The sequence below is a fragment of the Chlorocebus sabaeus genome, chromosome 13 (genome assembly GCF_047675955.1).
Source record: "Chlorocebus sabaeus isolate Y175 chromosome 13, mChlSab1.0.hap1, whole genome shotgun sequence".
NCBI classification, from domain to species: domain Eukaryota; kingdom Metazoa; phylum Chordata; class Mammalia; order Primates; family Cercopithecidae; genus Chlorocebus; species Chlorocebus sabaeus.
Genome location: NC_132916.1, coordinates 8328468 through 8342683, shown reverse-complemented (window position 1 = coordinate 8342683; position 14216 = coordinate 8328468). Strand labels below are relative to the sequence as shown.

Sequence of the window (14216 nt, the reverse complement as noted above, 5' to 3'; positions counted from 1 at the left end):
CAAACAAAAGGCTCTTTACTCGGCCTTTACTAGTGTTGGTGGGGACAAAGGATAGGGCCGCAGTTTTTCTGTTGCGTTTGGCTGGAGTAGACTGGTTATTGTCTAAATGTTTTCTGTGTTGCTAGGCAGCCTTTCTGAGTCCTTTGGATAAAAAACAGGCCATTGTTGGGGATTTCTTCCTTCCTTCCTTTCTTCCTTTTCCCTTCGCTTCCCCCCTCCCTTCTCTCTCTGCCCCTCCCTTCCTCTCGACTTCTTTTCTCTTCTCTTTTCCTTTTGTCTACACATGTTGACATTTCCAGGTTGCCACTTTCTTCAGTTCCACATCTGAGGTAATGTGGCAAAAACAAAACTCAAGAAATTCACCTCTGTATTCTTCCTTGGGTTCTAAAATGCCTACTCTGTCCACATTCTTCTCACCACTTTCAGAATCTTCATAAGCTTATAAGGTGACCCTTGAATAACATGGGTTTAAACTGCATGGGTCCATTTATATGCAGATTTTCTTCTGCCTCTGCCACCCCTGAGACAGTAAGACTAACTCCCCCTCTTCCTCTTCCTCCTTAGTCTACTCAATATGAAGACAAAGACAATGAAAATCTTGATGATCCACTTCTACTTAATGCATAGTAAATATGTTTTCTCCTTTTTTGGAATGTTCTTAATGTTTTCTCTAGCTTTTTTTATTATAAGCATACATCACATATTACATATGAAAAACATGTATTAATCAACTGTTTATGATGTCAATAAGGCTTCCCGTCAATCGCAGGCTATTGGTAAAGTGTGGGAAAGATAAAAGTATACACGAATTTTGTCGACATAGTGGTTGGCACCCCTAACTCCATGACTCCACTAGTCAACTGTACAATATGCAATGTGTAGGCTTTTTAGTGTAGTTGCTGGGAGGAAGAGGGAAAAGTATGTCTACTCCAGCTTCCCAGAGGCAGAATCTGCGCTAGATCATTCGTTTTTCAATGTCTCTATTTTTTTCCATTTTCCTTTAATTCTTTAAAGTTCTTAAAGTTTTGCCAACAACAAAACTGAACAGATGAGTGTGTAATGACAAGAACTATACTCTAAAAGTGCTTTCTAAGTGGCCTGTGGGCATGTTCTCCCGGAATTGAGAATTCTATGAAAAATTTTTAGATGTGACATCAATTCTATTATAGTCTTACAAATACCCTTTGCCAGTTAAATAGACAAACTCGCTTTTTAAAATTATGACATTTCATAAGACTATGGTCTCAAGCTACAGTTCCCCAAAGTACCTGGGGTGAGGCACTAAAACTAATTTCCTCCTCAAAGAAGGTGAAACTAAGTGTGAGAGATACTGCTCAATATGTGGGGTGAGCATTGCCTCAGTGTTCCTAGGATACTCCCAACATATACCTTTTGTCCTGGAATAATTATTGATAGGGTATTCTTTTATACTCACAATATCTAATTTTGTATGATAAGCTAATATATATGCTCATATCACCTATAATAATGAAAATGAAAACAGGAGGAAAACACCCAGCAAGCACAGATACCACCCCAGTCATCTCCTCTTCAGGACACCATGGTGTATATTTACTATTCATTAGTGGAAGCATTAAGTATCTCATATGCAAGGTCCATCTTCTTTTTCTCAGCATCAACTTATTATTATATATTTTGTGCTTATACTGTGAAATACAGTCCCTGTAATGATAATGAGTAACTAAAAGGTATTGACTAAATAGTTGCAAACATATGTTCTAAGATTATACAAGAATATCAAAGGATGCTAAAATTCTGCCAGTTGTACACTTAAAGAAAACACAGCCATCAATTTGCAATTACATGTGTAACTTCCTAGTCTTTACAGTGAAACTCTTCTATGAACAAAGTTTGCCAAATTCTCGGCACCTAAATCATTTAACTGTGATTTAATATAAGTTCCACAATTATCAACTTTTCTTTTTCAGGGTCCTCAGACATAAGTTCTCAACAGCCAGTTAGACATCTCCAAACACATGTACTCAGCTGGCATCAACTCCCATCACGTTGGAACAACGCAGCACCCTTCCCCCAACCAAACTGGGTCTTCAGACTTCCCATTTCCTCCTATGGCAACCCATTTTTCTCTAGTTCCCCACCAATGAAACTTCAATGCCAAGTTAGTCAAGGTTATGTGAAATATAGCCCATATTTTATTTTTTGTCCAATCTTCAACATCTCCTTCAGGTTCTAGAAGAACGAGAACCCACCCTTTTCAGCAAGCATTCTCTATGCTCATTCCTCCATTCCTGCATCTACAGAATCCTACCTCAATTCAATTCATCCATGAAGTTCTTCCTGGTGACTTCCAACCAGATGTGTTTTCTCCACCTTTAAAACTTCATAATATTTTCAGGTGCGATATGGCAGTTATGTTTCATATTCATATATTATAGCTATTAGGTTGAACCACATGAAATTGTTGAACCGATAAAAATGTCAGTCCCATATGGTTCAATCTAATATTTCTCTTGGTTTTAGGGCTCATAAATAAAGAGCAGTCTCCATGAAAACAGGGGCTGAGTTATGTCTCTCTTTTGGATCCCCTGAGAAGCCTAGGACATTGGAAGGGCTTAAAAAGGGTTTGTCAAAATAAAGACTCATAAATCAACACATGTCTTATGCATATATGTTTGCAAAGTCAATCCTCTGAAGCAATTAGTCTAACTACATACGAAATCACTAATTGTTATACGAATCAGCACAAATGGCAGTTTAGAACCTGAAGGTTCTGGCAATATAAAATGTTTTGATTCAAGGAGCTGTTTTAAAATTATTTATTTGTGAAGGAAACATCCTTGGATTTAGAAGTTGGCAGATACAGTGAAAAGCTTTTTAGCTGACTGAAATAGAAAAAAAAAAATCAAAACACTTTTTAGCACATGCACTTCCCTTATAAAACCAAATTGCCTGAAAGCAGAGCCCAGCAGTTTGTGCACAATGAGTGTGTGCCTCAACACCATCAGCAGGAGATGCAAAATGCAGAACGACAGGAACAATTTGCATTTCTATAGCTTCTTTGTATACCCAAACTCTGAGAGCATTTTACAAAGCCATAAATATCATCACCCGGAAGAGACTGGGAAAGGATGCAGATACAAGGACGGACTTTGTGTACCCTGACCCAGGAGTACCCCTGTGCGGAGCAGTGGCCCCCATACAGCTGTAAACCTGAGTGCCATTAATTGATGCTGGTTAAGAAAAGGGGAACACATATCTGCAGGGTCCGTAACAGTCACAGGAACCATTCCCAGAAAGCGTTTGTCTTTCTTGCATTCACAAAGAATAACGTCAACAAATGGTAAGCTGTATTTGCGAGTTTCCCCAACAAAGGACTGGTCTCTAGTTCTAGGTGATGGTGGTATTATCAGTCACCTCACCAGTTCCCCCTGATTCCTACAAAGATCACCAATCCGAATGACACGTGTATAGGGCTTTCATGGGGCTAGGAGCAGTGGGCTGCCAGAAGCTCTGCTGGGGCCAGGAGAGAAGAGAGCATCATTCACTCTTATTATGTTGCAGGGGCCTATTTCCAGGGACAATTTGACTGAACCTTAGAGAAATTCAATGCAAAGGTATACTTCTGTTGTGCTCCAGGCTTCCTTCCCCACCAGCTGTGGAACTGTGCAATTCTGGTCCTGGCCAAACAGTGTCCAAAGCTAGTTGCCAATGAGGCCCGGAGCCCACACCTCCTCTAGCGTAGCATAGCAGCAGCCCTCACTATCCTCCAGGGGTCACAATTGGGTTATGAATTCCTCACAGTGCAGGGACTGAGCAGCCTGACTGGGAACAATTTATTCGAATCCTTCTTCATTAAGATTCAAATGGAATAAGTAAGGCAGAAATTGAACAGACACAGAAATTGTGCCTTGCTGCTCCTGTAGTCAGTAAACATTTATTCACTAAGCCTAGCTCGTGTGTTCTTTCTCTCTCTCTCTCTCTCACACACAGTTGTTCTTCCAATCTTTCCTGCTTGCTGTTTTAATGCATAATTAAGAAGGTCAGAATTAATGAAGCAGTGTGGAGTAAAGTTCAAGGAATCCCCAGGCACTATTTATTCTATTAGATCTCAGGCATGAATGTCAGATTGGCAGCGCAGGCGGCATGAGCAATGGAGCTGGCGGCATCCCAGGAACGGCCACCAAGGGAGACTCACCTGCACAGTCCAGTCATTCCTCAGCTCCTTCCCTGCGAAAATCACACGCAACTGGTCAGTCGGAACCCCCTGTCGCTTAGCAACCACCTCCTTGAGCTGGAAGATGCTGGTGTCAGAATCGACCTCCACTGGGAAACCATGGCTGGAGTTGAACCTGACAAACACTGACCAAGGAAATTGGAAGGGAGAAAGGAAGTGAGCATCACTTGAAGCCCTTAAATGGCCATAGCAACATTTCTCAACTGACTTACCCCTTGCGGCCTTTCAGTGAATGGCATATATTTTCTTTCACTTAAACAACAAAAAACTTAACGCTATAGAGCAATATTTGTGAAAAACAGAGTTGCCCATGAGATTTCCCTTTCATATATTTGTCAGTGACCTGCAAACCAAAATTGCATTTTCCCTTTGACCTCCATCCTGAGAAACAGAGAGGCTTGAGCAGGACACTTGCCTGATTGGAATTGAAAGAGTCCCATGAGTTTATTGAAAAGACTCAGCTCTGACAGCCTGTACACACTCACGCTCCCTCCACAGTGAAGCTCTTAATAAAAATAGGAGGCAATGGATTCGCACTCAAGGTAGAGCAATGGAAAAAATCCAAGCTGCTCTATAGACCAGAGTGAAGACCCACTAGGGGCTATGGCTCAGAGTCCTAGACTTGGGTGGTCCTGGCCAAAATGCTCCACTGGGTCTATGAAGACAATTACTTGCCGTTTCTTTTGGAAGGGAGGGGGTGGGGATGCTAGTGACACCATTTGTCTTATTGAAGCCACTGTTCCCCATGAGACCCAGGCTGCATCCTCTAGTCTGTTTGCATGCTGTCTTCTCACCACACCTGCTATCCCACCTCTTCAGCGTCTCTCATCTGCCCTTTCCTTTCCATTCTTGCTCTCACTGCTCAAAGTCACACTCTCATCACATCTTTTCTAGAGCCTCATAATAGCCCCCAACTGGAGTTTCGATCCAGTCCATTCACCTCCAAAAGGCCCTACATAGTTCTGCAAAATGAGCCTTATTACTACAGAGCTATGTCACACCACTCAAATCCTTTAAGTCTCACACTGTTGGCTGGTGAGGAAAGACTCCAAGATCCCTTTCATCTAGCACAAACCTATATTCTAGCACTTTCTTCATTAGTCTCCATGTGTACTCTGTTAAAAAAAAAAAAATCACAGAAAACTGCTGCACACAACTTCATGCTTTTATTCATGACCTCCCTCCTTCTCCTCTTCCTATTGAAATCCTGCCTACCCCCATGGCCCACTTCAAAAGTGACCTCCTCCAAGAAGCCTCTGGCTATCAGCTCCTGCCAAAGCCTGATCTTCCCTATTCAGGGCACCAGTGGCATTTACTATGTACATCTTATAATATCCAACACATTCCTTGTGGAAGCAGGATGGCATAAGGGTTAAAAGTACATCCTGCAGCATTAGGAAGACCTATGCAAAAATTCCCACAGACTCCTTTAACTGGCTTAGGATGCTAGGGGTCAATCTATATATCCTGCAGCGTTAGGAAGACCTATGCAAAAATTCCCACAGACTCCTTTAACTGGCTTAGGATGCTAGGGGTCAATCTATATATCCTGCAGCGTTAGGAAGACCTATGCAAAAATTCCCAGACTCCTTTAACTGGCCTAGGATGCTAGGGGTCAATCTATTAACCTCCCTCTTTAGGTCTCAGTTCCTTTATCTTGAAAACATAAATAAACCATAGACCACATTATTTGACTCATTAAATAATATTTATAGTATTTAAAACGACCATCTTGTAACCTTTAAAAATTATGGACATTTAGCTGTTTTTGATATACATTTTGCCTTCTTTAAAAGATAATAAACTCCTCAACGGCAAGTGCTATTGTTTATTTACTGCTGTGTTTCTTTTAAATGTAGTACTATAGCTAATTATTTCTCAATTCCAGTGTGAGATGACCCACTTCATCATAATTATAATAATCATTACAATGCCAATAATAATCAGGCACTTACTATGTGGCAGACATTGTGATCTGACATGGTTTTTCTAAGCCTCCCAGTGATCTGGTCAGGTCCCTATTATTATCCTTATTTTATAGAATAAACGAAGGCCCAGGGAATGGTACCTACTTTTCTAAGGACATTAATGACTTTCTAATAGCGCCGGGTTTCAAATTTATTTCAATCTAACTCTAAAGCTCATTCTATTTCTACTAAAATAGGCTTCCTGAAACCATCTCAGAAGAAAAGTCTAGACCGGGCACAGTGGTTCAAGCCTGTAATCCTAACACTTTGGGAGACCAAGGGGCAAGGATCACTTGAGCCCAGAAGTTCAAGACCAGCCTGGGTAACAAAGTGAGACCCCATCTCTACAAAAAATTTTTTAAACAATCAGCAGGGTGCGGTGGCGTGCACCTGCAGTCCCAGCTACTCGGGAGGCTGAGGTGGGATGGTTGTGTAAGCCCAGGAATTAGAGGTTTCCGTAAGCTATGGTTGTGCCACCGCACTCTGTCACCCTGGGTGACAGAGACCTTGTCTAAAAAAAGTCCACATTTCTGCCGGGCGCGGTGGCTCACGCCTGTAATCTCAGCATTTTGGGAGGCCGAGGCGGGCGGATCACAAAGTCAGGAGATCGAGACCATCCTGGCTAACATGGTGAAACCCCGTCTCTCCTAAAAATACAAAAAAATTAGTCGGGCATGGTGGCACATGCCTGTAGTCCCAGCTACTCAGGAGGCTGAGGCAGGAGAATGGTGTGAACCAGGGAGGCGGAGCTTGCAGTAAGCCGAGATCATGCCACTGCACTCCAGCCTGGGCAACAGAGCGATACTCCGTCTTAAAAATAGTCCACATTTCTATCCCTCATGATTAAAAAGATAACAACAAAAAGGCTTTATGACATAAATCAGATATTCCTTGTACGGGTGAGCAGTACAAATAAATAAGAGCTCCAGTGAAGAGCTAAGCGCAAAGGACCATGAACAATAACCATGAACAACATGAGCCCCAAAACAGAAATGACGCTCAAGTGAGGGCAGGTGTCCCAGATGGCATCACAAGAACAAAAGCTTGACATCTCTGACTAGCATGGAAAATGTTTAGAAAAAGGAAGGATGACTAGTGACAAAGTGCTCCAAATAAAGAAAATTCATGAAGGTGCTTTTGATACACTTTTAAGTCAATTTCATTCAACACCTTTGAAAATAGAGTGGAAGAAACCAAAATGTACTGGAAGTACTGAGGTATCTTCACAGCATCCTCAGATCAGAGACCATAAAACAACCAACATCAGGTAAGAGACATGACAAGTTAGGGGCTATAGGGACAAAAGATATGATCCCAGTTCTACATTTCATTTTCTACTAGTGAGAATAGATTTAAAGTCATACACCATAGGATGGAATGTGGGAAGAAGTGGCTGGAATTCGTGCCAAAGCTGCTATATAAACAGATAAAAATTCCAGGAGATCTTAAGTTTACGATTTTGCTCCAGGGGTTCAAATCATGGAACTCCTACTGCAAGGACAAGAATTTTTTTGTAAAGGGAAACTGCAAAACATATTCAAGATACCTCTGTACAACTACTGAAATCCTAAGTATATACAAGTTTTTTCTATAATAGAAAAGTTACAGATTTAAAGCTTCAGCTCCATTTAGATAAATCATAAATACTACAGATATGAACATTTTTAACAGTAAATCTAATATACAATATAAATTTAAAATGGAAAGATAAACCAAATACATAATATTTGACCAACTAAAACATTTGCATGAGTAAGAAAAAACATCTTAAGAAATTCACTGAGTCCATAATCAAGTGCCATTATGTGAAACCTTTTTCTGACATATGTTGGAAACATGTCATGTCCCATCTGTACCAGTCCCTGAACTCCAGCCATGATTTCCAAAACAGGAGTGAAGTACCCAGTCCTCCTCATCTACTACCTCTTTAAAGTCACAGAAAGCAGAATGTCTTTAGAGCTACATAAAGAGAAACCTGAATGCTGGTTGTAACGCTTGCTAATTTTATGACAAGTTACCTGGCCACCTTGACGCTTAGCTTCCTGATCTAATAAACAGGCATAAGGGATGCATAAGATTATTGTTACATAAGATTTATTGGGATTATGGATGTATTAGAAAATATCAGAAAGAGACTAGTACAGGGACTATCCTCCCAGTGCTGGGCAAGTGTGTGCTCCAAAACAGTTCCCTACTCTAGGCACCTAGAGGAGGTAGAGTTAATTAAAGCAGTGTCTTTTGCATGATAACTAAGGGAGATTAGACAGGATGTGGGTAAATACTAAGTAAAGTAGCCAATTTTTCTGGATTCTGCTCCTCTTGGTGGACAGAAAACTTCCAGAGACCAAGAGATATGATAGAGAATATGGCCCATCTCCACTTTCTAAGGTTTAATTATATATTAAAAGCTTGGACATGCATTGTTTTAATAATTGTTTTGATGACATAGCATCAGAAACAAACAACATATCAGTAAACATTATCAGTCATGTGTATTATCAATCAACACCATAACGCACTGATAAGAAAAAACATAATGAGACATATCCAGATTCCTTTTTTATGATATCCCTATCCAGGATTCAGAAGTCCCAGAGAGTAAGGCAGTGACTGAGAGGGAAGAGGGGAAGGGGTCATTGGTGGATGGGTCCTTACATTTCTTTCAAGACGATTTTATTTACCAAGTCTGACCAGGGTATAAACTTTTGAGTTATAAACATAGTAGTCAATATCAATAATTAATGATTCTTCAATGATTCTGGCTGCTCCTCAAGCAGCCATTCCACCTCCTGCACAGAGAACAGCCATGTGATTCATGAGCACAGCCCCATCTTCCTCGTCATTGGTTAAATGATTGGTTCAGGGATGATGCAAGCCAATCTGTGCCTGGCATTCCCCTGGTGCTAGTGATTGATTCTGCAGAATACAGGTGACGTAAGGTGGACTAATCTAAGTCATATCTAGAACTGTGAGAGGTTTGGTGAAGTCCTTTTAGATTACAAATAACCTCATGTGATGCCTTAGACATTTTTGCTGAGAGCTGAGAGACCCAAGGAAAATCACAGCCCAAGACAGACCATTAACATGAGCATATAAATGGACTCAATGCATTGAAGACAGGCAATTCTTCCTCATGAGAGGGTGTCCTAAGCTCCGTGGGATGTTCAGCCCCACCTGCAACCCAGTATCAGGAGCATGCCCTGGTAATCGCAGCAATCCAAAAATAACTCCACATGTTTCCAAATGTCACTTGCCTGGGAAGTTTCTTCTTCACCTCTGAGAACTATCACTAACTCTAGTATTCCCTAACTTCAACAAACCAACCAACCTGTCCTCATGCCCTCCTGCAGTTACTACTCTGTTTTTCTGCATAGAAATTTTTATTGAGAATTGGTCTCCATTTCTTTATTTTATACTCTTCTGTGAGCCAATACTTGAAGACTGCTCTTGGTAAAGCAATGAGCTCTACACTTCCAATCCTGTCATCACATTTCTGTTCTTATCAGGTTGACCTTCCAGGGACATTGAATATAGCTGGCTTCTGTTCTCATCACCCTTTCTTCTCTTGGCACCCGGGAGTGCACCCTTCTGGTTTCACCTTCAAAAAGGACATACTTTTGTAGCTTCCTCTTCTGGATTCTCTCCCTTTATTGGCCCTGCAGATTTTGGAGTATCCCAGCAGTCTGAATCTGTGTAGTCTCCTAGGTGACCTCCTCTAATCCCATGACTGTAATGCAATGGATATGTCATCAACTCCCAAACCCTTATTTCCAGACTTGCCATCTCCCTGGGCCTTTATTCTTTTTCTCTTTCTCTCTCTCCTTCCTTCCTTCCTTCCTTCTTTCCTTCCTTTCCGTCCTTCCTTTCCTCGCTCCCTGCTTCCTTCCTTCCTTCTTCCCTCCCTCCTCCCTCTCTCTCTCCCTGCCTCCTTCCTCCCTTCCCTTCCCTTCTCTCTTTCCCTCTTTCTTTCTGGAGTCTTACTTTGTCTCACACTCTGGAGTCCAGTGGTGTGATCTCAGCTCACTGCAACCTCCACCTCACAGGTTCAAGCAATTCTCCTGCCTCAGACTCCAGAGTAGCTGGGATTACAGGCACCCACCACCACACTCAGCAAATTTTGTATTTTTAGTAGAGAAGAGGAATCTTCGTGTTGGCCAGGCTGGTGTCAAACTCCTGACCTCAGGTGATCAACTCGCCTCAGCCTCCCAAAGTGCTGGGATTACAGGAGTGAGCCACTGCGCCTGGCCCTCACTGGAACTTCAGATAATTGCATCTACTAGCATTTGATACCTACATGGATGTTCAGTAGATAAATAAAATGAACATTCTCCTCCTACATCTGTCTTAGTGCTTTGCCTTATTCCTACCCCCTTTGATCCATCAATACATTTTGTTAACTATAGTCCTTCATTTCTAACCTAATCTCATCTACAGTCATCTATTTCCCTACCCAATAATTAGGGGTGGAACACAAATCTCTAGAACTGCATCTTTGGACCCATAGCTCAATGTTAAGTGACCTTGCATGTGTAATTTCATCTTCATTGGGTTATAAGGATCTGTGTTATTACTAACTACAAGCATTTTTACAGCTAGTTTTTAAAATTTTTAATTGTTACTTTTATTTGTTTTATATTTTATTTTTATAACTATTACCTGCACACTCATTTAGCACTTGAGTATACGCTGTATGAGACCATCCTCTAATAGATTGTTTCATAATTCTTGATCCCTGTCTTTGAAGTTCTTTGTGACAGGAAACCTCATTTCATCTCCCCACTTACACATAGAGGCCAGGATTTTTGCCTTTTGTAGTGAATTATTAAAATGCTATCGGATCAACCCTCCTGCAAAAAACTACTATAAAATTGGGACTTTACTAAAGAAAGCAGATTCTTGAAAAGCCATAGAAGAGTGAACAAAAAAAATGAAGATTTCTAGTCAGGGGGTCCACATCAGGAGGAGTACAGTTACGTAAAGGGGGTGCCTATTCTCACTACTTTAGGCTTAAGCCACAGTTTTTCTGGGTGAAGAAGTATAATACCGGGACTGGGACACCTGCCTCTGAGAAAACCAGAAGAAAATGAGTCATAAAGAGAAACTCAAATTCCTGTCTACCCACGTCTCTGGCTAATCCCTGAATGATGAAGGTGCAAATCAGACTCAACGTTGCTCAGCTAAAGGAAGGATGTGCTCAAGGAGGTGGCGTATAATGCCCCTGTGACTGTAACTCCCCTGTGAAGTAAATGTCCCTGTGATTGTAAATGCCCCCATGAATGTGAACACCCCCGTGAATGTAACGCCCCGTGAATGTAACGCCTCTGTGAATGTAAACGTCCCTGTGAATGTAAACCCACATGTGATTGTAACACCCCTGTGATTGTAAACGCCCCCGTGAATGTAAATGCCCCCGTGAATGTAAACGCCCCCGTGAATGTAAACGCCCCCGTGAATGTAAACGCCCCGTGATTGTAACGCCCCTGTGAATGTAACGCCCCGTGAATGTAAACGCCCCTGTGAATGTAAACGCCCATGTGAATGTAAACGCCCATGTGATTGTAATGCCCCGTGATTGTAACGCCTCTGTGAATACAAACGCCCCCCCCCACCGTGAATGTAAACGCCCCCGTGAATGTAAACGCCCCCTGTGATTGTAACGCCCCTGTGAATGTAACGCCCCTGTGATTGTAACGCCCCTGTGATTGTAACGCCCCTGTGAATGTAACGCCCCTGTGAATGTAAACGCCCCCTGTGAATGTAAACGCCCCCTGTGAATGTAACGCCCCTGTGATTGTAACGCCCCTGTGATTGTAACGCCCCTGTGAATGTAAACGCCCCTGTGAATGTAACGCCCCTGTGAATGTAAACTGCGGAATCTGCACACAGAGTCTTCCTCCCAAAGAATACAGCATGGAAAGGGGAAGAAAAACAACCTCACAGTGGAGAAACCTGAAAGGCGCTACCTCAGCCAGGTGATCAAGGTCAACATCAACAGTGGTAAGTCATCTTGATCATTTTTACCCTTGACACAATGTGATGAGACGGGCAATTTATCTCTGTGGGTTTTCTCCCAAAAACACATAACCCATCTAATCATCAGGAAAACACTGGACAAAATGCAGTTGAGGGACACTGTAAAAATAACACCTGGCCAGCACTCCTCAAAACTTTCAAGGTCATCCAAAACAAGAAAAGTCTTTAGAAACTGTTAGAGTCTAAGAGTCTAAGGAGATGAGTAAATGCAATGCGGTAGCCTGGATGGAATCCTGGAAAAGAAAAGAGACATTTGGTAAAACTAAGAATATCCAAATACAGTTTGAATTTTAGTTAATAAGAATGTATCAGCATTCGTTCATTAATGATAACAAATGTAGTATAACAATGTAAGATGTCAAAAATAGGGAAACTGGGTGTGGAGTACATGGGAACTCCCTGTACTATTTTTGCATCTTTTGCTGTAAAACTAAAACTGTTCTAAAATAAATGTTTATTTAAAAAAAAAAAAAAAAAAAAAAAAAAAAAGACTGGAAGGAGATCAGACTTGCTACCCAAAGAACAGATTTTCTTTTCAAGATCAACCAAAATAAATGTCTTCCAAAACAAAGAACCAAGAGTCACTGGAGAAAAAAATTACAGAATTCAGTGTCTCCAGTAATCACATCTATATAATGTCTCGGATATAATTTTAAAAGTATCTAACATTTCAAAGAATGATGAAAGTATACCATTCTCAGGAGAAAAGAAAATCAAGTGAGACAAAACCCTGAAATGACTCTAATTTTGAAACTAGGAGACAAAATTTTAAAGTAGCTAGTAGTATTACTGTCCTTATGGAGAAAAAAATTTTTTTGCAGTGAGTGGAAAGATACGACAGATAATCAGAGAAATAGAAATTATAAAAAAAATCAGGCTGGGCGTGGTGGCTCACGCCTAGCAATTTTTTGGGAGGCCGATGCAGGCAGATCACTTGAGCCCAGGAGTTTGAGATCAACCTGAGCAATACAGTGAGACCCTATCTGTATTTAAAAAAAAAAGAAAGAGAGAGAGGGACTCGAATGGAAATTCTAGAACTAAAACTACAATTGTCTGGAATAAAAATCTGTTAAATAAATTTAATACCCAAATGGAGATTAAAGAGGAAACATTAGTGAAGAATAAATAATTGTTTTTAAATGAATAGACGTTAGGGACATATTAGATAATATCAAATGATCTAATATATATGTCATTGGAGTCACAAAGAAAAAATGAAAGAATGGGGTGGAAAAATTATTAAAAAAAATAATGCCCTCAAATTTTAATATGTGATGAAATAAATAAATTTACATAGTCAAGATGTTCAACAAACGACAAGCAGGATAAACATGAACGTGCCTGTGTCGAGGCAAATCGCAGCAGAGTCAAACTATGGAAAGCCAAAGATAAGGAACAAGCTTTGAAAACAACAAGAAAATTTTGTCAGTCACATGCAGGGTTAAAATGACGTAATTAATAGTTAACTTCTGGTCAGAAACAACGGAGGCCGGAAGTGACAGCACAACACTACAGTTCAGGAAGAAAATACAAAGCAAAAAACACTTGTCAATGCAGAAATTTATATCCAGTGAAAATATCTTTTTAAAATGAGGACAAAATAAAGATACTTTAAGATGAAATAAAATTAAGATAATTTATCACAAGGAGACTCATACTACAAGAAATATCAAATAAACTCTTCAGACTGAAGTGAAATGGTACAAGACAGAGATTCAAATCCACAAGAAGCAGTAAAAGCATCATAAATGCTAAATACAGAAGATAATTAGGTAAGAATTTTTTGCTTTATTCAACATAATTTATTTAATGCAGATGACTGGGTAAAGCAAAAATTATATTCCATGTGGAGTTTAGAACATATAGGTATAATATGTATGCCAATTATAGCATAATAGGTGGGGGGTAAATATGAGTCTTTTATTTATTTTATGAAGTGAAGCAATATTAACAATGAAGGGACTAAGAAGTTCAGGACAGACATTATACTTCTCAGAGTA

The 14216-nt window shown here is 40.5% G+C and overlaps 1 protein-coding gene across 4 annotated transcripts in view; it reads right to left on the bottom strand.

Moving 5' to 3' along the window:
* PRKN (parkin RBR E3 ubiquitin protein ligase) overlaps positions 1-14216 on the bottom strand; it is a 1397785-nt gene that overhangs the window by 1107615 nt on the left and 275954 nt on the right. For 3 of the 4 annotated variants that reach the window (XM_073022292.1, XM_073022290.1, XM_073022291.1), the window contains one exon: positions 4178-4341. The exons of the other annotated variant lie outside the window; for it this stretch is intronic. In XM_073022292.1, coding sequence (XP_072878393.1) covers positions 4178-4341 — 164 coding nt within the window. The remainder of the gene's footprint in view (positions 1-4177; positions 4342-14216) is intronic. 4 annotated transcript variants of the gene reach the window in all.